At 32.3% G+C, this 25,657-nt stretch overlaps 3 protein-coding genes across 4 annotated transcripts; all 3 read right to left on the bottom strand.

Annotated features, from left to right (window-relative positions):
• Window positions 1-308: 308 nt before the first annotated feature.
• LOC114421199 (plant UBX domain-containing protein 2-like) lies at window positions 309-4,154 on the bottom strand. Of its 2 annotated transcripts, none has more exons than XM_028387034.1 (4): window positions 3,944-4,154; window positions 2,959-3,855; window positions 1,298-1,576; window positions 309-720 (listed from the first exon to the last, which is right to left on the bottom strand). In XM_028387034.1, exons 2-4 carry the CDS (start codon window positions 3,838-3,840, stop codon window positions 481-483), a joined length of 1,401 nt encoding a protein of 466 aa, XP_028242835.1. In that variant the 5' UTR covers window positions 3,841-3,855; window positions 3,944-4,154; the 3' UTR covers window positions 309-480. The 2 variants fall into 2 exon arrangements, with proteins under 2 accessions (XP_028242835.1, XP_028242836.1); XM_028387035.1 differs by having other exon boundaries at window positions 2,959-3,842.
• A 4,040-nt stretch (window positions 4,155-8,194) lies between these two features.
• Window positions 8,195-8,999, bottom strand: LOC114421198. Its single transcript, XM_028387033.1, has one exon. The coding sequence runs from the start codon at window positions 8,950-8,952 to the stop codon at window positions 8,560-8,562; it is 393 nt and encodes a 130-aa protein (XP_028242834.1). The 5' UTR covers window positions 8,953-8,999; the 3' UTR covers window positions 8,195-8,559.
• A 4,274-nt stretch (window positions 9,000-13,273) lies between these two features.
• LOC114421197 (plasmodesmata-located protein 6-like) lies at window positions 13,274-16,162 on the bottom strand. The gene is made up of 3 exons (XM_028387032.1): window positions 15,210-16,162; window positions 13,813-13,938; window positions 13,274-13,701 (listed from the first exon to the last, which is right to left on the bottom strand). The coding sequence occupies exons 1-3, from the start codon at window positions 15,934-15,936 to the stop codon at window positions 13,691-13,693; spliced, it is 864 nt and encodes a 287-aa protein (XP_028242833.1). The 5' UTR covers window positions 15,937-16,162; the 3' UTR covers window positions 13,274-13,690.
• Window positions 16,163-25,657: the final 9,495 nt, after the last annotated feature.

Here is a 25,657-nt window from a genome sequence, read left to right as displayed (position 1 = left end):
TGATTGCTGCTGATTTTAAACCTTTCTCGACTCCACTCATTGATGAAAAAGTTGAGCTTGCGCCAAGCTTGTTCTGTTTCCAGTGGTTTTAGCACCACATGCTTATGTTTGTCTAACACTGACTTGCCTGAGCTCAGTTCTTGAAAGAACATAGATAGTTATCAGAAGATTCAGAACAGTTGAGAACATAGAGATCAACTCACAATCACTAATAGAGATTAATCAACCTTAAAACACAAGGCGACTCTGGTATTTTCCACCACTTAGACACAGTTTAGAAGACATCGCCGCATGAATGTAGCCCGTAATTGCTTCATCAATCATCACAGTGATTTATTTGTATTGAGATGTATCACAGTATTATATAGTTTCATAGAAAATATCAGTTAAAAATGAGTAGAAAAAATTATATCTATATCCACACCAATTAAAAAAAACTCTGGAAAGTAGAACAGATATAATTCATACAAAATAAATTGCTTAACCATTTACAAGTGGTTCACTGATTTCAAGCAATTCATTTCTGAGACCGGTGAAAACAACAGAATCTGTTTCCAGAGGCTTGAACTTAATTAGAGCAGAAGGTACTAGGTCTTCTTCCTCTATTGTTTTAGCATTTTCCCCTGCTTTCGGAAAATGGGGGATCACGCGCCGTTGGATAAGTACAGGATGCATTAGCTCAAATTCCAAACCTGGTTCTTTTAATGCTGAGCTGACAAACTGTACATCAACATATAAAACAAGAACAGTGCTCAGTTGCTGACTTAGAATAAACAGAAAGACATAGGGAACGAGGAACAGACAAAATGGTCAAATCCATTCAAAATGTGTTGCAAACGTTCACATGTCTATAAAATATAGGTCAGGTTATCCAATTAGGGACTTGTGTGTAAATTGAAATTGTAATATTCCAACTTAAATCGCAAAATGTTAAGTAGGGAACTTTTATATTGCAATGAATAATTTCCAAGGTTGAACTCAAAAAACCTCCAAATTAGATTACCAGAGTTTAGCTATAATATGCAATAATGAAACTTATCATTGACAGAATTCCCAGAATCCTTTGTTAAATGCAATCAAGTTACACATGGAAATTGCAAAATCCGCTTCATTGTTCTTATGAGAAGTTTCATGTTGAGTGACATCTATCTAAGACAATAGTATAAAGGATTTAGAACCAGATGTAAAGCTAGATTGCTCCAGTATACCACAAAATACCACATCAGATGGACAAACAAAATCTTGGTCCAAAAACATGAGAAAAATCAAACTTAAAATCAAGTAGAAAAGGACAAACCTCATAGAGAGCAATAGTTGTTTCCCATGGAGCAAATACACCTTGAAGTACAACTCCATCTGGAAATTGAATCCTGATAATAGTTTTTGTGTATCTCTTCCTGGAAACTTTTGCTTGCTTTTCTTTAAGTGACTTGGGGATTAAAAGCTGAGAATCAGCAATCTTTTTTCTCCTTAATTCAGCTTCTCTTCTGACCTCTTCAGCTGAAAGTTTATAGAAGGAATCTGGCAGCTCAATTTTAGCTGCAACACTTTCAGGGACAGCAAAGAAGACCTTCACCTGTAAGAGCAATTTTAAATGGAAAAAACAGACATATTCAATCTAAAGATTAGTTGATTTCTTATTTTTGAAAATCAATAAAGAGCCAAACTAATAACTAAACCACCAAACAGAATTACTCAAAGTCTCAAACAATGAGATTTCACCAAGGAAATGAGAAATACTGGAGATTAGATTTATATGTCTCATACAGTCACAGTTACTAACAATTTCCGCAGCTGAGTTAGATATGTCAGCAATTAACAAAATATATCCTTGTTTAAATTTAGGTTTCTATTGCTCTGCCTTTTCCTCTTGATGAATAGAAAAAATGGAACGAAGACTGAAAATTATTCACATTCAAGTCAACAGGTTGTGGCCAAGCACTCCGAAAGTTACATTAGTTTGGAATTATGGGGCTAACAAATGGAAAAAAAGAAAGAATTAGAAAAGTTCTGAGGATTTATTAATGACATTTTGGATCATACTTTTATGGCTGTAGACATTTAGCAGTAACTTGAGAGTAAATTACACATATCGCATGCATGATCTACACATAACTAATTCCAACCTTACATAAATTAAAACAGGTGCATTCCTTTTTGAAGAACAATAGAGACATGAACTCAAGTAAAATATTTAACTTTTATGCATGAATTATTTTTTTGTTGTTGAATTATTGTATCAGGATGAGTTTCTCTTTGGGTGTTTATACTTGGGCACCACCATGATAGCTTGCTAGTAGTTTAGCTTAAATCTTCTCTGCCTATGCCCCTTTTGTTAACTGCATATGACACCCAAATTTAAACCAGCATATGCCAGCCCTGGTTATCAACCCTTGCAGAAGTGTTTTGACCAAACCTATCACAATTTTCACAATGTCTAATTGTCCACACAACCCTAGACCACTGTCCAAAAGAACCTATAATTTGATATGCCCCCTACTTTTACATCCAGAAACAAAAGCAAAGATATAAGGGCAACAAAGAAACCTTAGGCTTCAACTCTATATATAAAGTTACAGTTACCAAACCTAATGGCAATGATTATATGAGAGAGCTTAGCTAATGGAGAGCTAATTTTAGCTTATGAAGAAGCTCATTTCAGTTTTCTTCTTCTCATAGAAGTGCTTCTAAAGAAACTTACCCAGACAGGCCTTGTATATGCTTCATATCCTATCTTAACTCAGCTATTCCAGTGTTAGATATCTTTTATGTTCTTAATCCTGTAATCCGTGCTACTGAGATTAAAACCAGTGGTTTTCTAGATCTTCAACACATTAGTAAATTATTCACAGGTAGATTTTCCAGCCAGAATATGAATTCAAAACGCACAAAAACTTCCTATAAGAGCAAAATGCACATTGGCTATACTTAAATGCAACCAAGAGACACAATTTGTACTTGTCTGTCAACCGGCTTTGTTTCTGCCTTTGGACCCATCTCGGTAGAAGTTGCAGACGGCAAATCGTCTCTCTTAGGAGGTCCTTGTTGTACAAGTTGTGATTCCAGCAACACTATTGCTCTCTGAATGAATTTTATTTGTTCCTCAGAGGGAAACTCCATCACTGCCCATGTCTCTCCATTCTCCTCCCTGAGTTCAAACCCTACGAAACTCAGCAACTCAACTCCCCCGGCAACATCACCAACAGCCTCTTTAATCTTGGGATTATTCATCCTGATCCTCCTAAACTTTACATTCTCAGGTTCCCTACCAATATTCCTCAACAGTTTGAGAATCACATCAACCGATCCCTCAGATGGCTTCCCTGATATGTAAGTCCCAACACAAACCTCCAATTCAGTATTAGTATCATTAGACCCACCATCACTCTCTGAGACCCCATTTCCATCATCACTTCCACGCTCAACAGGGTTATTCAAACAACCGTCAACGTGTGCAGACACCTCTTCTTCGGATCTAAAGGGTTGTTTACAAATGGGGCATTCGAACACGTTCAGCGAATACCCATTTTGCGATCTATTGGAATTAGTGACCAAAGAATCAAAGGGGTCAAAGCCATCATCTTTGCGAGGCTTATCGGTGGTTTTATTTTGCTCCGTTTTCTGGGGCGAGGGTTTGGGATTGGTTACAGCTGAAGAGGAGGAGGGTTTCTGCGAATTAGGGTAGGGGCGAGGGGTAGGATTGGAATTAGCGGGTGTAGAAGAAGAAGAAGAAGAACCAAGGACTCTACCTTGGCCCTTGAATTTGGCAGATGAGGAAGAAGAGAAAGGGTTGTTGACTTTCTTCATGAAGCCCTTCACCTTGTCTTTGACGTCATCCATTGCTGAAAACAAAAACTAAAATAACAGATCAGAACAGAATGAGAATGGAAAGAAGGCTTATATGAAGACGTGAATAAATGAAATGGTTTGTTTGTGAAGAAACCTGGAAATTAAGCACAGCACAGAAGAGAAGAGAAGAGAGAATAATGTCCAGAACGAAGCTCCGGGTAGGGTGGGTTGACTTCAGACCTATTAGGAAACTTGTCTAATAAGCTTATGCCACTTCATAAAACCTCAATTTCTCACAAATCCCACTCTATTCTTTCATTTACGTCTCCTCAATGAGAGATAATCACGTTTAACGGTTTAAGCAGTGCCTCCCTCTAATAATAATAATTTTACAAAACTGACCGTATTAATAATATTACGTTTACACTTTTTAAGAATATTAGTGAAAAAAAATATTAATATTATATTAAAAAATTAAAGTAACACTTATTTTTTCTCTTTAGTTTTTGTATGACACTTATTATGAAACAAAAAGAATAACATTTAAGAGAAAAAGTATGTTTTTACTTTTTTATCACTATATTTTATAAAATTCTTGATTTTAGTCTTTCTACTTCACAATCAAGCATTTTAATTTGTGAACGTTTCAAAACAACCAAAGACATTGTTAACAACATTTTCCTATGTGACATATGTCTTAAAGGACTAAACCTAAAAACATTGATTTTTAAAAGTTCAAGGATTAAAATATTCCATAGTAAAGTACATAAATTAAAATCAAGGATTTTATAAATTATTACGTGGACTAAAAACACATTTTTTTTCCCGACGTAGAGACATCATGTTTTCTTCCTTATAGATAACATATATTGTTTTAAAAAGTCATTTTGTTGAATTAGATTATTATGGATTTTTTTCTTATTTGGCGAAAGAACATATTTATTCAAAGACAGCATCTATTATAGTATACGTCTCTGTCCCCTTTCTCTTTTACCGACGATACTTTCGACACCAGCAAACCCCTCATTGTCGCCGTAGACACCTTCGCCGTCCTCCTCAACACCTCCACTGTCTTTCTTAACACCACCACCACCACTACCAATCTGCTACCACATCATCGTCCTTTCTCGCTGCCGCAACAAGCTCCAAACTTTCTTGCAGCGTAACCTTCTTCGTCACCATGCACTGCCGCAAACTACCATTGTCAAAGCTCCTTCACATCTTATCCAAATTGATTCAACATATGACAACCCTTCAGCCTCGCCCCTACAGTGAAAGAACCCTCGCATCCAACAACCCAACGCGAATCACAAATTGCCATGAAGAAATCTGCGTCACAGATCTCTCTCATCACACTGCAAGATTGAAACTTTCGTTTCCCTTTAACTGTTCCAGAATATGAACAACAAATTTGCAAACATCATATCACTTTTTCTTTAAAGATTTGTGCTCGAGATCTATTTCCTCATCCTTCGATGAGGTCGAGGTCGTTGTCGCGTTTACAGTGTCCCGTACCGCAGCGGTTGTGGTGCCCTGTGTTGTCAGCATGTGGCCATGGTGGTTGTGTCTCCGATGAGGTCGAGGTTGTTGCCGCATTTGCATATTCATATTGGTTTTAATTTGATGATTTTTTCTTTGTTTGGTTTCCATGGCATAAGATTTGCATGTTCATATTAGTTGAGGAGATGGGATTTGGGGAAAATGGGGGAGAGGTGGCTAAAGAGTGCAGTGTTTTGTGGCGGTGACGGGTGATTAGAGGAGGAAAATGTCGAAGGTTGGAGGAAGAGGAAAAAACTTTGGTAACGACGAAGAAGAGATATAGCACCAAAGGTGTATCATAGTAATGTGGACTTTAGATTAATTTAAAAGTTAAAATTAATGGTTCACAAAAGATCACTTAGTTTGCTAGTCTATGCTAGACATCGTCTTATTCAAAACTTAAAATCTCTAAAAAAGATACTATAAGTGTTATTGACCTTAAGGCGTTACACTTGAACTAATTTTATTTGGTGAAAAAAAATTGGTGACAGAACATATTTATTCAAAACTAAAGATCTTTAAGGAAGGTAATATAAGTATTATCGCCCTTAAGGTGTTATAAATCAACTAATTTTCTTACTTAACGTATGAAAATCTGTGTGTAGAAACACCTATAGGACATAGTCATTTTTCACCTAACTTAACGTATAACTCGAGGTTCGACACATAATTCAAAGTAGAATGTATACAAAGAGAATCGGTGCTTGTTTTTTCTTAAATATTTTTCATTCAATAGGTGACATAGTAATTCTTTCAAAAGAAAAAAAAAAGTGACATAGCAAATTTTCATAATAATAACCTCTTATGTTTAAATTCTGAAAGCAAATCTAAAATTACATTCTTAAATATTTGATTGAGTTCCTTCTACTACCAACCAATACATATTAATACCCTGACTTGAGAACATTTTATATAAAGTTGTATTTTAAAATATAACCGAGGTTAATTTTATTCGCAGCAGTTGCTTAATTATTCATCACTTTAGTATATAAAACCTTTCAAGTCAATTCATTAGTAAAATCATAAATACATTGCATTAGCAACTGCTTTGCTGAATGACGTAGCAGAAAAGTAGCGATACTTTGATACATATAGACTTATTTCCACAAAAAAAAATCTGTGTGTAGAAACACCTAGCGCAACTTATGTTTGTGTCCACTCGCCCCCGAGGCAACCAAAAACAACGTAAATAAGTAGCAACGATCCTTTCTCCAGATTCAATTATCATACAAATAAAAAAAGCTTGATAAAATAAAACAAACAAATTTTAACTACTTTGATCATCATACAAAAATATCTTCCCATTAACTGAATTTCATTTCTAGTGACTCTTTATTCTTAATATCAAGTTATAACTAAGAAATTGCTTTAAAAAAATGATTAATGTTGCCTATATTTTAATTTGAAAAGAGTATAGTAGTAGTCCACAAAGGACTGTAATAAAACTGGTTCCGGCACATTTTGTGACATCTCCTGTCTTAGATGGAGATGTAGTTGTTTGATGAGAGAGATTTCAAATTTTCAACGATACGAAAGATATCTACAATTCTACATGCCTCTGGTACTAGGCGACATCAATCTTGTTGCACGAAAAGAGAATGGAGCATTGGAAACAAAGCCTAATGATAATAAGCTGGATAGGGAAGCTTTATGCGTAATCCTTCCAAGGCCGACTTGCCTTTCTCGTCTAAAACCGTTGATGCTTATCAGTTAATTAATACTTACCCGCTTTCTTTTCTTTGTCCTCCTTGCTTGCAGGCTTTGCTGAAAACTTGATTCCAGATAGAAACAGAGAAGCTTCTCCAGCACACATGGCTTCTCAGTTGAGTAAAATACTCTATAAATCTTTTTCTTTTTTCAAATAACTAGCATTTTAATTACAGTTTCTAAGAAATTATCAAGAGATGCAAGGGCTAAGCGTTTTATGATAAAAGAAAACACTTTCCAGTTGTATAGATCAAAAGATTACTTTTACATAATTGAGCTGCCAATTCTTGAACACTGTTGAAAAGACATCGTTGCTTCTTGACAGATAAAACCATCCACATTCCATTACATTTAACAGGACAAAGCACTTGAACAGAGCAAGATTCTGCTTGTTGCCTCACCTTCAGGATTAGAATATATTCACTTGGTAAATAAAGGCAACCATATAATGTGAGACCCAAGACAAGTAGACAACCCAATCTCCAAAAGTTCAAGAAAAGAAGATTCAACCAAAGTTATAGTTTCTAGAGTCTACAGAACTATATTAACACCCCTCATCAAAAGTACAAAAGAATTGCTGACAGAGAGAGTCTTAAAATTAACATTATGTAAGTTAGACAACATTAACTAGCTTATAGTGTACGGAAAAAGGATTGCGGGTTACAACTAACAGGAATACAACACTAGAAGAAAATTTAGTAGGCAGACAAACGAGTGGTACACTATATTCAACAGGGGGCTATAGTTCATTGGCTCTTCTATAGAATACAAAGATCAGAGTAAAATTTGAACCTATAATAGAATTGGAGAACGGGGTTTTGAGTTACGTTAAGAGAAAAGATTCTTACATCAACCCCTTCTTTGTTATGTTATCTATTCTTTATGGTTGAGGGAGGTTCCCTCAACCATGCAATGCTAGAGATCCCTTTCCCTAATTTCACAGCTCTAGGCACTGGACAAGAGAAATTGATAACAAGATGCTCGAACTCGTTAAAATTAAATAGCCGGATTCAATACACGTCAAACTTAATGAGCCAAAGTTGTTGACAATCAACAAATTGAGGTTGAAAATTTAATAATTATCTTACTATCATGTCAAATTTCAAGCAACAGAACAGACTCCCATACGAGCATTCTCACGCCAATTAAGAAATCATAATAATGCGTAAAAGAAAAGTAAGTAGGCATTTCAGATAACACTCAACAATAATCGAAATCGTGTTTTCCTATGATACAAGGGAGCGACGAGGTGCACGGAATTGGATCCCTGAGCGCAACAATAAGAAAATCCCCAAAAGGAACCCTAGGTGGCGGAAATTCAAGTAGCATAGTTATAGCAAGAGTAATAATACTAAAAAAAGACTCAATAATCGTCATCACTCAAACATCGATTTAGAAAGAAAGAAAAGAAAAGAAAAGAAAAGAAAAAAAGAGATAGAAATAGATCCTTCCTAGCACAAGAAAGAAAACACCAAGTTTATATCCGAGGGATTGATTAACCGACTTATCTGCAAGGGTGAAATCTCAATCGCGATTCTTCAAGCGTTCGAGACGCTGGTTCAAGTGGTCGATCCTGACGACGAGGTTGGTGACGGAGTAGAGGAGCCAGTAGAAGAGGAGTGCGGCGGCGATGAGGAGGGCGTTGCGTTGGCTCTTCATGATAGATTTCTGGTGGCGAAGGTGCTCGGAAGGGGTGCAGGAATCTCCCTCACAGCTAGGCCTGGTTTCGAACTTCCAATATATGTCCATGAAAAGGAACAGGCAGAAAGGCACCACCGAGAGGAACGGCTTCAGAAGGTTCCGGGTCACCGCGATCAGACCCTTTCGGAGAGCTTCCAGGCCCGGGATGGTGAGGAGAATAACCATTATGGCCTCTGCGGCCGCGACGTACCCTAGCACAACCCACTCTAGCGCCATCAGATCTCCGCTTGCTTACCTCCGGACAGATACGGAATTCAAGCCTTTTTTATAGCCTACCGCTTTGCACTTGGATCTAACTCTAAGCAGACACGTGCTCTACACGTCGCACACACCTCCTAGCCTAAGTAACCGCGTCTTACCCTAAGGCCCAAAGTGAGGAATCGGCCCAGTTCATCTTAATGACTTTTCACTCGCCTTCATTGGTCCGACATTTTCTACAAACTCTGGCTCCGGCTAAATATATGTTTAATATATTACAAAACATACATTCCATAATACCTATATATTACGGATTAATTGATCTGGAATGATACTTGTATCACGGAAATGTATTCCAGAATGTTTGTTCCCTAATATATCAAACATATATTCAAAAATACATTTTTGGAATACTTGTATCATTGCAGATCAACCATTCTGCAGTGTGACAAAGGGTAATGCGGGCATGTTCAAAATTATGGGATGCATCGAGAAAAATGGGGTCATAAAGCAATAACCCACTACAGCACATATTTATTATTAACAAAAAGCCGTTTAAGCCCAAAATCGAGTCAGGCCTGGTTATTAGGGTCATATGCATGTTCACGTGAATTCACCTACATTTGGGCTTGGTTTGTCCTGCAATTTCCTCAGGACTGAGCTCATAAGTATAAGCCCTATTGTAATTCGGCAAAGGCTATTCTGCTTGTTTGTCAATATGGTAATATGATGTGGCTAAATGTTCCGTTGTCCAGAATAGACTGTTCTGGCGTTCATAGTGCAAAAAAACAAGGTGGGTGAGCAACAAGTGTTTTGACTTTTGACCCTAATTATGCATGGATAAAAAAGAGTAGGTGCTTGACATGCACACATATTACTAATTACATGGAGAGAATCCTTCAAAGCTTTATTTTTCTTACTACAACTACAAATGTTGAACATTCATGAAGACCCAACCTAACCATCATTTGTTTTTTTAATCGTAGGTCATAATTATTATCCCTACAAAGGAAGTTACAAAGCTGAGCTGACTGATATAACTCACAGGGTTTTCTAACCGATCATCATGGTTAAAATGGTGTTGCAATAGTTGAAGTTGAAGGTGATATAGTTATTGTTTTACTATTTAAATATGTTTATAATGAAATAAAAATTAATTTTATCACATACTCCTTAAAATTGAAAAAAAGAGTAGAAAAAAATTCCTCTATTTGATTACTTTCATTTATTTATAGGATCATAACCTTAATCTGTATAACTGTTCAACCTTTCAAAAAGTGATCAATCTCTCATTAATTTTTTTAACCTTTTTGTACATGAAGACGAAAATGAACGAAAAGAAGAAATAATCTCACAGATATAGCTTTTTCCCATTTCCTTCCTTCTATCCCCATTTTGTATCATCATCCAAATTAAAGGACTTAAGAAGCTTCCTGTGTTGCTCTTCATACATATGTCACGGCAGAAAAAGATAACAACTAATCGAATGTAGAATCTTACCTTTTCCAATAGCGCCATATTGCAAAACGAAGACCCAAGTGTAAGCCACGTACTGTTGCTTTACACGCCTTTGTTTCAAATAGACTTTTTAGAAGGTATAACATGCCAAAACTAGTTGTTCCGTCTTTCGGTATTTAAATTACTATTATGGTGAATGGAGTCACTTTTATGGTAGTTTCTTCGTCAATTTCATTCATTTCCCTTATATTCTCATATATTAGTTTTATTTCTTACATTAGCTTTTTAACTACTACTGAATTAGAAATTATAGTACCAACTTAGTAAACTATAAAATTATTTCTAATTCAAGGCCTAATTGATTAAAGTTCTTATCACATGGCCGAATTCACCACATCCATAACCATCGATGTATGTGAGAACCATAAAGTATGTTTGTGGATAATCGTGGATTATAAAGACCACTAAGTATGTTGTTTTTTTGGTCTTCTGATTTTGAGGATAATGAATTAAGAATTAATGTTTTAAGTTTTTGTTCACCGAATAAACTGTACATTTTGTTATATATATATATATGAATTCTCTTTATTTGCTACCAATGTTGTAATTTGCAACAGAAGTAGTATGGACGAGGGTTGTCTGTAGCCAGCTAGAAACTGCATTTGTTGTGGATTTCGAGTTAGATATTAGTATTTGTCAAAAAAAGAAGTTAGATGCTGGTGATGATTTGAAATTCCTAGCTATACTCTGGTTCCTATTCATCTATATGGACCGCGTATTTTACCTAATACATTTAAATAAGGCATCAATGACACTCCTCCGAAATTTAACAAAGATGTTAAATGTATTGATAAATGCAAACCATAAAGCCAAACCTATAAACAAGAAAGCCAAAAGCAAAATTAAATGTACATAATGAAGGATTAATGTAGTGATGCTCTCTGTGAAGCCAATCTGTATTGCCAGCCTAACAAGCTATTAATCCAAAGTTAAAGAAGAAATTGTCATGGAGATCATACTCAAATCCATTACTGCACCTGTTCTTGGAACCATACCCAAGCTGGAAATTAAAAATTAGAAGTCTACTCTCAAACAAGAGAGTAATTAAGTTAGCGGTTAATGTAGTCAGAATGGTTGATAGCAAAATCTCCTACAAAGAAAATATATATACCATGCCTAAAACTAAAGCTGAAGACCATAATGATACATGAAAGGAGTGGGAAATGGTAGGAGACATCAATCCTCTTCGTTTTTTAGACTCATACATATTTCTTTATTTAGACAATCAGATTTGTAATATATAATTTAAAGTTTTATAGCTTTTTATTCAGTTCAGTTCTGTCATACTACAACCAAGTTTTGCAAAGTAATTTAAGCTTAATTCAGCTATAAAAAACAAATTACTAGGTCATCTGGTCATGCAATTAATATTACCACAATGTAATTGAAACAAACAATAACATTGGCTTTTTCATAGTGATTTTTATGCCGGATTTGTTATTACTGCTCATACATTTTCAGGAGCATGAAGATGGAATATATTAAATTTACAGCTTTTTCCATTAAGTCTCTTTTTTTTTTAGAAAAAAAATCAATCTTTTTAATATAAAGGTAGGTTACATGATGCGCAGCATTAAGATACCAAATTCAAATTGGTAGTTAGGCTTAAAATTTTTATTATCATCCTCTAGTTCCTTTTTTTATGACCCTGCTTACATTCGTCTTCACTTTAATGCCACTCTTTGCTCAATGCAATCATTTCTACTTCCCTATGAATTTGTTAGTGCAAGAATATCCAATGAACACGACAGGATTTCATAACTTTTGTCACGGATATGGTATCGTATGTTCTACATTCTGCTTAAGAAAGGAGAGACAAGAAATGTTTCCATAATAAAGATTAGTAAAGGATTAATAAAGTAAGTAATGATGCTAACTGGTGCCAAGAATTACATATACTAGGACAAAAACAAGTTTCTTTATTAAAAGCGAACCCCAAAAGCAATAGATGATGAAGGAAATAGATAAAGATGGGAAGAACGAAGAATCCGGAGGGATCTCGTGAACATTGTTTACTTCTGAGGACCATGGTTCTGTAATTATTAGTACTTTATACCAATATCTAATCCCATCCTTTTCTCTTAAATTAATGGCACATTGGTCTTCTTCTTATAGTAAAATAATAGAGTAATGATGATACTTCCTTAATCATTGCAAGATTATAATTTGGCATCTTTAGTATTCAATGTTTTCTTTTATCAAAAAACATATCTCATGAAAATTACAGAGTATAGTGCTTGGTCAAACTTGAGTAGGTACGTTTTTTTGCCCATCTTCAGATTAGAATAGAAAATAAAAGGCCATACAGGATTAGCTTCCGTAATTGAGATAGGAAGATAATTAAGTAACAATTAGTAAAACTAATTATTATAACGACTTCCAAATTTATATAAAACAAAATGGGTATAGATCTGTCAAACTGTAATGTTGAGATTAGCAGTACTGTGCTGTCTTTCATATAGATATAACCAATGGACTAAGTACAAAATTTTACATCCTAAGATGAATTTTGAACTCATATCATATAATTTTCAGGAGGGAGGTATTTTCCATCGGGTTGTATATTTTGATTCAACAATTTCGGGTTATTAAAAAAGATGAAAAAACAGAATTCATGAATTAACACCTGCATGGAACATAGCATATCTGGTATGATTATAATGGCCACACAGGGTAAAGAAATATTAGCGATAGACCAATGACCATGTCATTAGTCACAAATGATAACAAACTGGGACACCGATTTGACAGAAATTTTATCTTCTTAATCTCACTTTTCAGATCGAAAGTAAAGTTCTTCATCGTGATTTAATATAAAAACTATAAAGTAAGTAAAAACTCTAATTAATCATAACCATCAAAGGCTATAACAAAGCATGCATGCTGCACCTTTCACTAAAGTGTTCAGTATTTGTACACATCGGTGGACACTAGACAAGAAAACGAATGGTCATTAGAGAGTGGAATCTTTGAGGCTTTTCTCCTTATTGCAACCCTTGTGTAACTTGTTTCATGGAACAACTTTTTTCCATAATATATTTCTATCTATACCTTCGCTGGTGTTCTTTATATAAAGGGGACTATGCGGGAAACTTAAAAGATAAGAATAAGATCGATTGATTACAAAAAGGACATATGAGACTAAGAGTAGCAAAAGAGCTACCGAAAGACAAGTAATTTACCAGAGAAAAAGCAAAGGCAAAAGTTCAATCCCAGTACTGTGCACATATTATATTCTTTATTTACCACCTGCATAATTCAGAAAAGAGATGATGCATTAATTAATGTAACAATGACCAATTAAATACTTAAAGGAGAATACACAGTTACACACATATATATGTACCAGAAAAACCATACCTTTGTGCTTTTCGCAGACCTTGGACAAGAAGGAAAGGAAAACGATGATCAGAGCAACCCCCGCAATGAGTCCAATTAAAATAGCGAGTGTCTTCTCGATCTCATCATCATTGTGATTGCTATCATCTACATTGTTGAAATTAAATAAGAAAATTAAGCATCTCATGTTCATTCTCAATGTTTAAAATAAGTGCTGTAATAGTATATACAATGAAATTTAGTTCTTTTACAGTGTTACGGGACTTGTTATGCCCTGAATTTTTTTTTCACATGTGCGTTACTGCAGTTATATGTAATGTTATGCGAACTCATGTCAGATTAAAGATTTTATTTAGTAATTTTTAAAAAAATAATAAAATTAAAAATATTATTTATTTCAATTTTTTTTAGATACCACAACCCATCTTAAATAACACATCCAAAAATCAGTAAGAACTTTATTACCATCTGACTTAATTGTATTAAGTGTAATATGCTTTTTTATCCTGTTTGACGATAATATCATTTCATGGATCGTGATTGACTAATTGTTCTTTCCATACATAGGATTCTTCATCAAATCAAAGCGGCACATCATTGTCAAACAGGGTGTTACTGGAATGTTAGCATATATGCATATACATATGCATTTACCCTGGCACAAAGACAATCCAAATACTTTGACGAGGCAAAATCATAATAAAATAGATCGAGCAAAATTTTGAATATCTCCTTTTTCCCTTTTTAAGTCTCCTCGTTTGCAGAGCCTAAAGAATAACTTTAATAAAGAATGTAAAAGGAGCACAGGAGCAGTGAAGCAAAATAGTAAAAGATTCAGATACAAAGCTTCTAGAAAGAATAAAATGATGATAATCACCAAACGTTGAATAAATAATTAGGTTTACTAAAAAAGATAATTAGATCACGTAAATCAAACTACTTAACCCATCATGGTTCATTGACACGTACTATAGTTTTAACAGCGACAATTAGCCATGACATACAAAATCTATATGTAATGGAAATTTCCGATCTAGGACGCAAAAATGAAACGATCCAAACAAGAGAAGCCTTGCGTACAAGTACTAACTTTCTCTTCTTCTTCTTTTTTTTTTTTTTACAAAGAAAAAGTAAAAAGTAAAATTGAATATTTAAAATTAATTAAGTTTTTAAAAAATTTCTTTAATCAAATAAAAAACACATGGTCTTACCTAGCTACGGCTCTCTTTTCCCTGTTGAAACATAATTTAACAGTGACAGACAGTAGATAATAAAAATATAGAAAAATAAAAAAAGAAAAAGAAGTATCTAGACTAAATTGAGTTTCCACAGGAAATTGAATTATCCATATTAATGAATGAATTAGTAACAGAGACAGAGAAGCAAGGAAAAGGGATGAGAAATTAATTAAAGATTACCATTATTATTAGCACGCGAGCGAGTCCCAGCTTCTGAGTAGCGCGCGTAGCACTTGGCCAAGTAAATCTCAGCCCAGGTAGTGGGCCCGCAATCGGTTTTGAAGCGTTGGATGGAATCAGAAAGACAATCCTGGCACTGGCTGGGACTCAAATCCCCGGTGCACTGCGCCACACCCTGGAAATCCCCATAACCGCTCGTTCTGAATGTCTTGTAAACCCCATCGGACGTCTGTAAATATGCCAGCACAGCATCTCTCCGGCTCAGCGCATCGGAGGTCAACCCAACGGACGGCCCACATTTCTTGCTGACCAAGGTCTTGTCCTCAACCCCAATGAAGGTGGTGTTGTCGTACTTGACGAAACAGCCGTCGAGCTGCAAGGCACCGCCGCAGGAGGCAAAGCAGAGGGTGCCGAGCTGGGTGACCGCACGCGAGACGCAGCGCGAGCACTGGTCGTTGGGGAGGTCGCCACGGCACTGGAAGAGGCCGTAGACGGTGTCGGAAGAGGCTGGAACGGTGAAGTTGTTGTAGTTGGCGAAGGCCGCAGAGTTGACCAGCGAGGTTAGGAGGGAGTTGACGGTGTTTTCGTAGGCGGAACCCGGCGTGAACTTGGCCTGGGAGCAGCCGCCGAAGATGAAGGTGTCGATCGCGGAGGTTGACGGAGTGGTCATGGCGGAGAAGATTGCCATAAGGAAAAGGAGAACGAGAACCATGTTTGCGTTTCGCATAAGTGAGGAAGAGAAGAGTGCTATGAATCGGTAGTTTGATAGCTAGCTAGGTGAGAGGGTTCTTTCTTGGGACTTGAGAGAGTGTGGTTATGGTCAGGGTTGCTTCGTCGAGAATTTACGTAAGGAAGTCACCAAGTTGATGGAAGAACAAGCTATATATCATAGTGGAAACAAAAGCAAAAGTCGAGTGCTCAATGGTTAAAGTTACTAATACTATAATCTATTCATATCTGTCTGTACATACCATAATATATATATATAATATGATGATTATTTTTATATAAGATATATTTTATATTATGTGATGACTTAAAAAAAGGCGATTTTTTTTAACAGATGATGAGATGCTTTATGCTAATATATAGTACGTAGTTTGCTAATTTTCTTAAAATATATATATATATATATATATATATATATATATATGAACATTTAAGTTTTAATATTAATCATTTTGAATATAATTTCGGTTCTAGACAAAATATAACCCTATAAAGTAAGCCCTAATTAAAGCTAAACTTATGGTTAAAACATTGTGTCTCTTGTGTTATACAATTATATTTGATTTTTAACCCTTGAGAGGAGTCTCCCTAAATTGTAAATTTGGAAATTCGGTTCCTAATTCTTGAGAAGAATTTGATACAGATGACAATTAATGGTTAATTTCCCGATTCCTCTCGAGATCATAGTTGAGTTCATGGCACAAACTATATGAGACCGGAGATCAATCTTAATGTGTGTTTGAACTAAAGTTTGTAAAATTTTATCAAATTTTACTTTTTTAAATAAAAAAGTTACTTTTAAACATACTTTTGGATTCTAAAAAAAAGAAATCCACAGGCACCTTTAATCCATGAATGTCTACACCTATCCAAATTCAAATGACAAGGAAAAGAGTTATGGAGATTACCACTAATATGGGAAGGCCTAGTTTAAAATAACTTTGTGATTATTAATTAACTTAAATTTTTGTTATTGTTTATGTATAATTATATTACTCTTGGAAGGGAGGTTGGGTTGAGTTAATGAGAACGTGTATTGGTAGAGTATTGTACAGAGCTAATTAAGGTTGAAGTCAAAAGAGTGTTAAGGGGGGCGGGTGATGGTTGACTATAAAGGCATCCAAAGGCCAAAAGGTGGGCTGGGTTTTACCTACTACTTACTATTATTTTAGTATTTGATGGATGGAAGGTCACTCAGAGACTCTGAGTCAGTCATAAAGTTATAACAACTACTGTTTAAAAGAAAAATAATAAATATTAATCTGGTCATTATCTTCTTGTCACTAACAAATTCGCCTTTTAAATGATTGATGATGATCTTTATATAAATATCACTAGAATATATTTCTTATCCTTAAAATGTTTTTGTTTATATGAAGTTTTATATGTTCTTAGTCTTTATGTTTATCCACAGTCGTGTTTTTAATCTTTGATAATTATAAAAAAAAACTAAAATTATATTACTTTTGATAAATGTAAAAAATAAAAATATATATTAAATTTTATATATGGATTATAATCAACATTTCTAAATATTTTATATATACTTCAACGGTCAACAGATAAAAAGCGGCACGTGGAGTCTTAGAATATGTTATATGGCAATAAAAAATGTTGAACTTGCTATGATTTTGAAACTAAATAAAATCATAAGAAAAAAAGAGAGACCTAAATTAATAGTTTTGTTTTGAAAGAAGAAGAAAAAATGTCACTAGATGGATCCTGGCTTTATATAGAGTGAAGTTGCAATCTAAGTGCCCATCGCATTCAGCTGTATAGGCCACGGTTATTTTGCTAAATGGTTGGTCATGCGATTTTCTTCCATTTTGGAATGAGAACATATATATGTGTATATAAGAAAACTATACTTTTCAGAGGGTTAGGGTTGAATTGGCCTTGATAGGAACAGTTTGTTTGAATACGACGGTGTGACCTTTGGCATATCTGACCCCTTTAATTTCTTTCCACAATATCATTCATTCTCGTAATTATTTGGGTGTTTAAACTGTTTACCCACCACTAGCTACTATTAGAAGTAACAGATTGTTGTTGATTCTGAAAAAGGAAAGTAAATAAAGATAAACATTCACTCAAAATGGGGATGGAAAGGGAAATTAAAATATTATTACCTTCTGTCAAAAAAATAATTATTACCTTTCTTTGTTCTAACTGTCAATATACCCCTAATAAGAGTGACTTAATAGTAGATATAACTATAAGATAAGTTCTGACTATTGCTTAGTTTAATTTTACAAATTAGCTAGGCTTATAATATTTTTTTTTATATCAAAACCTTACAAGGATAATGTTAGTCATATCTCTAATCATACCAAATCTTTTGAAATTTATTGATTTGAAGGCATTATGTATTATTGACATTTTTTAGAAGTCCAAGTTTCACTAACATATTAATTAAATTCATTTCAACAATAATTTATCACAGTAAAAAATAATTAATATTGACTGTAAAAAAATATTAATTGAATTGAGTCTAGAGAAAAGATATAGTGTTTAATAATATCAAAATATTTAAATTATCATTACAAAATTTATTTATATTTAAGGTTTAATTCTGTCTCGAACATGATTGTCTTTAACAAAAAATATTATAATAAATAAAATAAAATAATAATTATGCTTTGGTTTTAGTATAATCTTAAACCTCAATATCTGAAAGTCAAAATGTTATTAATGTAGCTTGAATTTAAAATTAAAATCATTTCAATGTTTTTTTTTTCCGTATACATAATTCGAACAAAAGAACATGGAAAAAAAAACTTTGTTGCTTAGATCAACCCTTGTTGGTTAATTTCTATATATATATGTCTGGCTTTGTTGTGTTATGCAGTTTGTTTCAACAATTTTTTTCTTTTTGCTTTAGCTCATTTTTCTAGTTTTAACAAGTTATGATTTATTATTAACAGGTTGATTCGAATGAAATCAAGTTTAATTTTTTTAAGTAAGGTATGAGTTTGATTGTTATGAATGAAAAATAATGTAGCTGAATGATTTTTTTAATTAAAAACAATCAATTAAAATTTTCAATCAAAATTAATTTTAAATAAAATAAAATTTACAAATATTTTACATCAATATTATATTGACCTAGATAAATCACGATTTACCAGTTCACAGCATATGTAACAAATTTACAGTGCTATGTTACATTCCATTTGCGGAGTTTAGCTTTATACATGCAATCTTATGAAAACTCTCTTTAGACAAAAAAAAAATGTATTAAGCTTTAAAAGAAGTTTTAAGTCACACAATTTTCTTCATTTTCTTCAGGAAACAAAAGTATATGGCAGAGGAACACACAGCCTTCATGATGCTCTAATTATTAAACCTACGGACAACAATCATAGAATCTCTCGATCGTTGCTACTATTTTATTTTGGTCCATTATTTTTATAAAATGTATATATAAAATGCACTATCCATTTTATTAATATGTTTTATATTGTTTAAAAGATAAATCACAATTCCTCTTAATAAAATTATGAAAAGAAAAAATACATCTTAATTAAAAAGTTTTTAAAATTAGTGGAATAAAATTCAACTATGATTACCATTTTATGCCATTTTTACACATTTGTACAATTGAACTAATGCTATAGGATAATATATCTTACACAAGAAAAGACACATTGGATAATAAAAATAAATTTATAAGAAAAATATAGTTATATTGCCCGATCTGAATCAATGAAAAAAGAGAACTACCTGAAACGTAAAATTTTATTTGATATCGCAAAGATGATACCACATATATAAGGGCTTTTCAAAAGAAGAAAAAAAATGGTGAACATTAATAAAACAATTAATAGAAATTAACATTTGCCATCGCATTTGCTAGCTGGCAATTCTAATTCCCTATCAGACTGGGCCACAAGACACTCCGTGAGTGATAAAAAGTGGCTGATGCTCGTGGGTGAAGAAAATTATTTGAGGTAGATGGAGATCTCGTCGTTATTCAATTTATACTCCATTCCCATTTTCACTCTGCTGTTAGAGAGATTAGGTTGTGTTGGTTCGTCTATGCAGTTAGATCCTTTAATTTCAATAATTCATTACTTTTCTTTCAAATTTTAATCGTGATAAAGGTGTTCATATGTTAGTTCCAAATGCTGCAATTCAGTATTTTATTTTTTAAATGCATTGTTTCGTTTTAATATTTTGACTACTCTTTTGCTGAATATTAATGGATTTAAATTAAACACATTGATAATCTAACTATAGTTTAGATTGTCATTCAATTATAATTATATATTTCCATGTATAGCAACTAGCAAGAATGATGATTTTTTGTAATAGCTATTTTAAAAATTATAATCATGCTAATTTTTCGTTAGTTATTTGTGTAAAAGATTTTACACTAATAACACATAAAAGTTAAACTTGATATTTATAGAAACTTTTACTGATATATTTGTTGGATCCGGGTAGGTTCAATTTTTATTGTTTATTTTTGTTTAACACAACACATTTAATAGAAAATCAAGCACACCAAAATCATTAGAATCGATCAAGTAATAGAAAGTTTGAATATCAAACCTCATTCTTGTTATTGTAAAATAAATAAATCCGCACGAACAAAGTTGATAATAAGGCTAGAGCAGAGAGTTCACGCACAAATTTTAAAGAAACTTTTTTTTAATCCACAGGCAATGGGGACATGGGACACAGAAAAGAGGATAAATATGTGTTTAATTTTATAAATTAAGGAGAAGATGTACTTAGGTAAATAAACTAGTGAATATCCATCCCGTGTGTTGCAAGCTAAAATTAGTATCATAAATTGAAAGACAAAATAAATTTAAACAGAACGGAAATCATGATAGTCAAATTGAAATATATATATATATATATATATATTATATGGATTAAAAATACTACGGGTTAGTCTTTAAAATAAAAAATTACCAGTAGGATTATTATTCCTTAAAATTTATTATGGATTTTTTGAAATGAAAAAGAAATTAAAATATCAAGATAATAACTATATTGTGTTTTTGGAGTGAAATAGAGGGACACAAATAAGTAGAAAAGAAATCATAATGATAGAAGTAAAACATAATAGAGTAATAATAATGTGTTGTTTGGATAGATAAAAATAAGACTAAAAAAAATCCGTATACTTAGTTGGATAAATAGAAGAGTCAGTGAAAATGAATATAAATAAATAAGTTATATATTATTTTTATACCAAAAAAGTTAATCTTAACTAAAAAGGATTACAAAATTTACTATATTATTTTTCTGAACATAAAGTTATTTATTATTTTTTATGTTAGAAAAAATTATTTAAATTTTAAGAAAACTAAAACAAAATAAAACAAATATTCCTCTCTATCTCTCTTCTCACACAAATAGTGAAATTTTAACGGTATCCTTCATTATTTAGTAGAGATATTCAATGTGTACTTTTGAGTTTTGAATATAGCTAGAGGAAATTCTAAAATCCTATAGATCATTACTTGCTTTTGTAGAATAAGATTATAAGAATTTGATAACTTGTTTTACAATTAATGCGTAAGGCACCGCAACTGATTGATGTTTATTAACTGAAAGAAAAGATACTTTTATGTCTAAGCATTATTGTTAGTTGTGCTAATCCTATAGTTGGTAAAAAAGCATAACATGATTGATACCAAAGAAACAAATATGAAATTTGGTAGAAACACAAGGTAAAGCATCGAACTTAAGCGTGAGAAATTCTTACCAGAAGCTACTAGTATTACAATAGCTAGGTTGATTGGACAAAGACAATATACGATAGAGTGAGAAGCTTCGTAGCTCCTTAATAGTCAATTCAACACAACCTTCGTAAGCAAAGCAAACAAAATTGATTGATAAGCAACAAACACTCATGCACATATCACTACCAATAATAATAAATTTCAAACACCTGCAGAAGAACCAAACCATTCTAAGTTCCAACGTTTTTAATTGGTCCTCAAGCATGTGATATGCTTTTTGATTTTTTAATATTATGCGGAGCATTGACTCATTCGGCTAGGTTAGTATTCCACAAACTCGAGGGAAAACTAAACGATAAAATGCAATTTCTTGTTACCTTTTTTTTTTTAATTTGTGATTTTAATTTTTATATTTTTTAATTGCAATATTTCAGCCTTGTTAATTGTGTATTCTTTGAATCAATTAAGTTTATTAGCAATTAAATAATTTTTAAAAAAATTTGTCATGTGTGTAATAAACTTTATATACACCGGTGGAAATATAGATGTTATTATGCCTTTATGTATTTTTATTTTGTTATTGAGCTTTCATATGTTAAAATTAATATATTTTTTTATAATTTATCTATTACGTATTAAACTATATATTAATTTTATTATTTACTTTAACACTTGTTTATATTTCTATTACGCAATCACATTCCTATTATGTTAAAGTTATATTAATTTCTCTTGAATTAATATTTGATTTATTATGTGTAACATATTTTGCTTCCAGTTTTTATGTTATAAATAAATATTAGTTCATTTTGAATTTGATGCAAATATCACCTCTAAAATATCATTGATAGTGCTAAAAAAATATTATTATTGATATAAAAATTATGTAGCATTTTTTTATCCTGCAATTCTTACAAATATTTATCCAAGTTAAAAATTTAAGATTTCTTAAATTCAAGCAATTAAGACTTTGACCATGAGGAAACATTATTAATATTTATTTTCAAATTAAATTTAAAGGTAAGATAAAATAATGGGTAAATAAAGTAGACCACAAAAAGAGAAAACTTTACTTTTCTTGTAGTTTCTCACACAGAATTGTAGAAAAATATAAATAATAGATAAATTTAATAAAAAAAAGGCAAATAATGAGATAATAATTTTGATACTATTTGACACTTCATGCCTACCTAACACAAAAATAGAATGTAAAAAGAAAAACCAATTAAACTATTTATAAAAAAGTACATTAATAAATCTTTGTCTTTCTATAAATCATTCTAATTCCAACTTTCTTATTCTACAGCCCATCAAAATTCATGTTGTTTTATCTTTATTGAAAGGTTTTTCCGGATATTTGTCTTCTTTGACAAATCAAAATCCATTTCTTTCTTCCAGCTTAAATTCAAAATGCACAAAAAAAAATCATTTTTTTTAAAAAAAAAACAGAGTTGCATATACTTTTCATTTTTTCCAACGTAATTTTTTTTATTGTTTAGACATGTTTTTGCTTAAGAGATTTCCATCATTCCCCGCAATGTCCAAATTGATAAAATAAAGACTAATCAAATTCTTCTTTTTTTGAGTAAAACAAAATACCTTAAACCCAAATTGAAAATTTGGGAATAATAAGTCCAAAATGATAAGATGCAAAGAAAGATGGTGGTTCAAACCGCAAGAGAAAAAATTGAAGCAAGTACAACACTGAAATTTGGTGCCCTTGATGTAGATGCAGTATAATAAAATCAAATAAAAAATGCTTCAAAAAACCATGTATTCACACGGGACAAAATACTTTAAAAAATAAATAACAAAAAATAAAAACAAAGGCTTGTAAAAACACATTTGTATTGAAAAAATAATCTCTTGGGTTAAACGTGCATAAGTGCATCCACATCTATATCAACACAATAAAATAAGATATCTCCGTCATCTATCATTATAGATGTGAATAAGTGCGTAAAAGATAATAATCAATAAAAAAATTACACATAATCAATTGTTTGATATTTAAATAAGAATAAATAATTTATGTATTGATAATATAAAAAAAATTATTACTATTTTCAATAACAAAATGTTATTTATCTGATATGTAATCATCTTTATAAAATGATAATATATAATTAGTTGATAATGTAAAAAAAAAATATCCACAAAATATAAAAATTAAACTCTTAAAATAATTTCACAAAGAATTTAAATTGCACGATTTAATTATTTAAATATAAGGAGCAGAAGTTGCAATTTAATAATTAAGAGAACAGTAATACTGTAAGACACTGTGTGTGATGTTTACTTATTATACCTATACATACATCACGACACATACATCACATGACACTGGAAATGACAAAATAGATGAATCGGATAGGTTTTAATTTTAATTATAAATATGTCGAATCAAAATAATCTATTAAAATATTATTTAAAAATTTCATTCAATTCGATACAATTTATAAAAATTTATTTGATTCATCCATTAACATTTGCTTCATGCATGACAAACGATTTATATAATGAGAGATAGCAAGAAAGAAAGAAAACATGGCTTCCCTGATCTCATCCCTCCGCCTCTGTTTCATGGAAAAGTTTCATTACGTATTGTAATTTCCACCTATCAATAGCATGAAAAGAAGAGAAGCGAACCGCCAAAACAACTTCAATTATTTTGTCCTCTTTTAACTTGTCGGGCAATAAGAAATTTTATTTATATTCCCACATAAGAACAAAAATAAGAAAAGCGATCAATTAATGGCCTAGACTTCTTTTTATGTTGTTGTAAGTATTACGTAGAACCCTTAAACAACATACGAAAATAGGAATTTTGTTGGGTTTTTATATATATATATATATATATTTGCATTCCCATTTAATAATAGAAGTATTAGATTCATTTTCCAATAATCAAATTGAACAGCCTTACTATCTATTTTTTTTCTTTGTAGAACTTTAGCTCAAGTCAACCGTCAAGGAGTTGGCTATGCCGGTCTTCGTGAATTATGGAGAAGCAACTATAGTACTCTCAATAAAGTATTAATTAGTTTGAAATATCATCACCTTAATTAGTCAATATAATAAATTCTGCAAACTTAATTCAAAAGCTATATGATAAGTAATTACCAGTCAATTATATGGCTTTGGGATTGTCAATCTTACGTCTTACTTTCATATGAATCCGTGAAATTATTACTTAGAAAGTTTGCTCCAAACTCTGAGACCGAATTTCCCCTCTCCATATAGAAAGATTTCCATTTTCAGAGTTTGGAATATAAATCCCAATTAGCAAAATAATTTTGTTTTGTATTAATTAATATAAGCTTGTAATTGAATAAGATGAAGTTGATTGATGCCTACGTATCAAACAAGGTCCCATTATTGACTAAATAGAAACAGAATTCCTTCAAACCCGTCTAAGCACAATCTTTATACCTGGTCAGGTCGTTGTTGTATGAAAAATGACACATTAAATACATCTCTTTTCCCCTAGCTCATCAAATAGTAAAAAAGAAGGGTGAAAATAATCATAGTTTGATTCAATGATTGACTATATATTAATATATATCAAACCATGCACTTAACATTCGACGTATTGTTTAAGTTTCATTCTTTCTCTCTCACTGAGTGACACACATGGTTGGTGGGTGCAGTGCCACATTCACATTGGTAAGGAGTGTGCATTGGGAGTTCCATCAAAGGAAAAAAGAAAAGCGAAAGAGCATTGGAAGAGAGAAGGGAAGGTCACCTCAGGTTCAATAATGAAGGGCATAGGTTTCACTATCTTTGATAAAAATATTTTGTTTACATTATTCTGTTTACATGAGAAGTTATGAGGATTTTTGTCTTTGCCTTGTGATGTGCCACCACAAGAACACATCACTACAACTCTACATTAGGCTTTCTGCCTCAACTTCCGACCAAAAAGCCAATTTCATTTTGCCCTTATGGATAAGGTTTTGCATGAGTTATACCATCGCACCGAATGGCTTTCCCTTTACATTACATAAATAAATGCGATCA

Source organism: Glycine soja, chromosome 8 (assembly GCF_004193775.1).
Source record: "Glycine soja cultivar W05 chromosome 8, ASM419377v2, whole genome shotgun sequence".
NCBI lineage: Eukaryota > Viridiplantae > Streptophyta > Magnoliopsida > Fabales > Fabaceae > Glycine > Glycine soja.
This window is presented reverse-complemented; position numbering and strand designations above follow the sequence as displayed.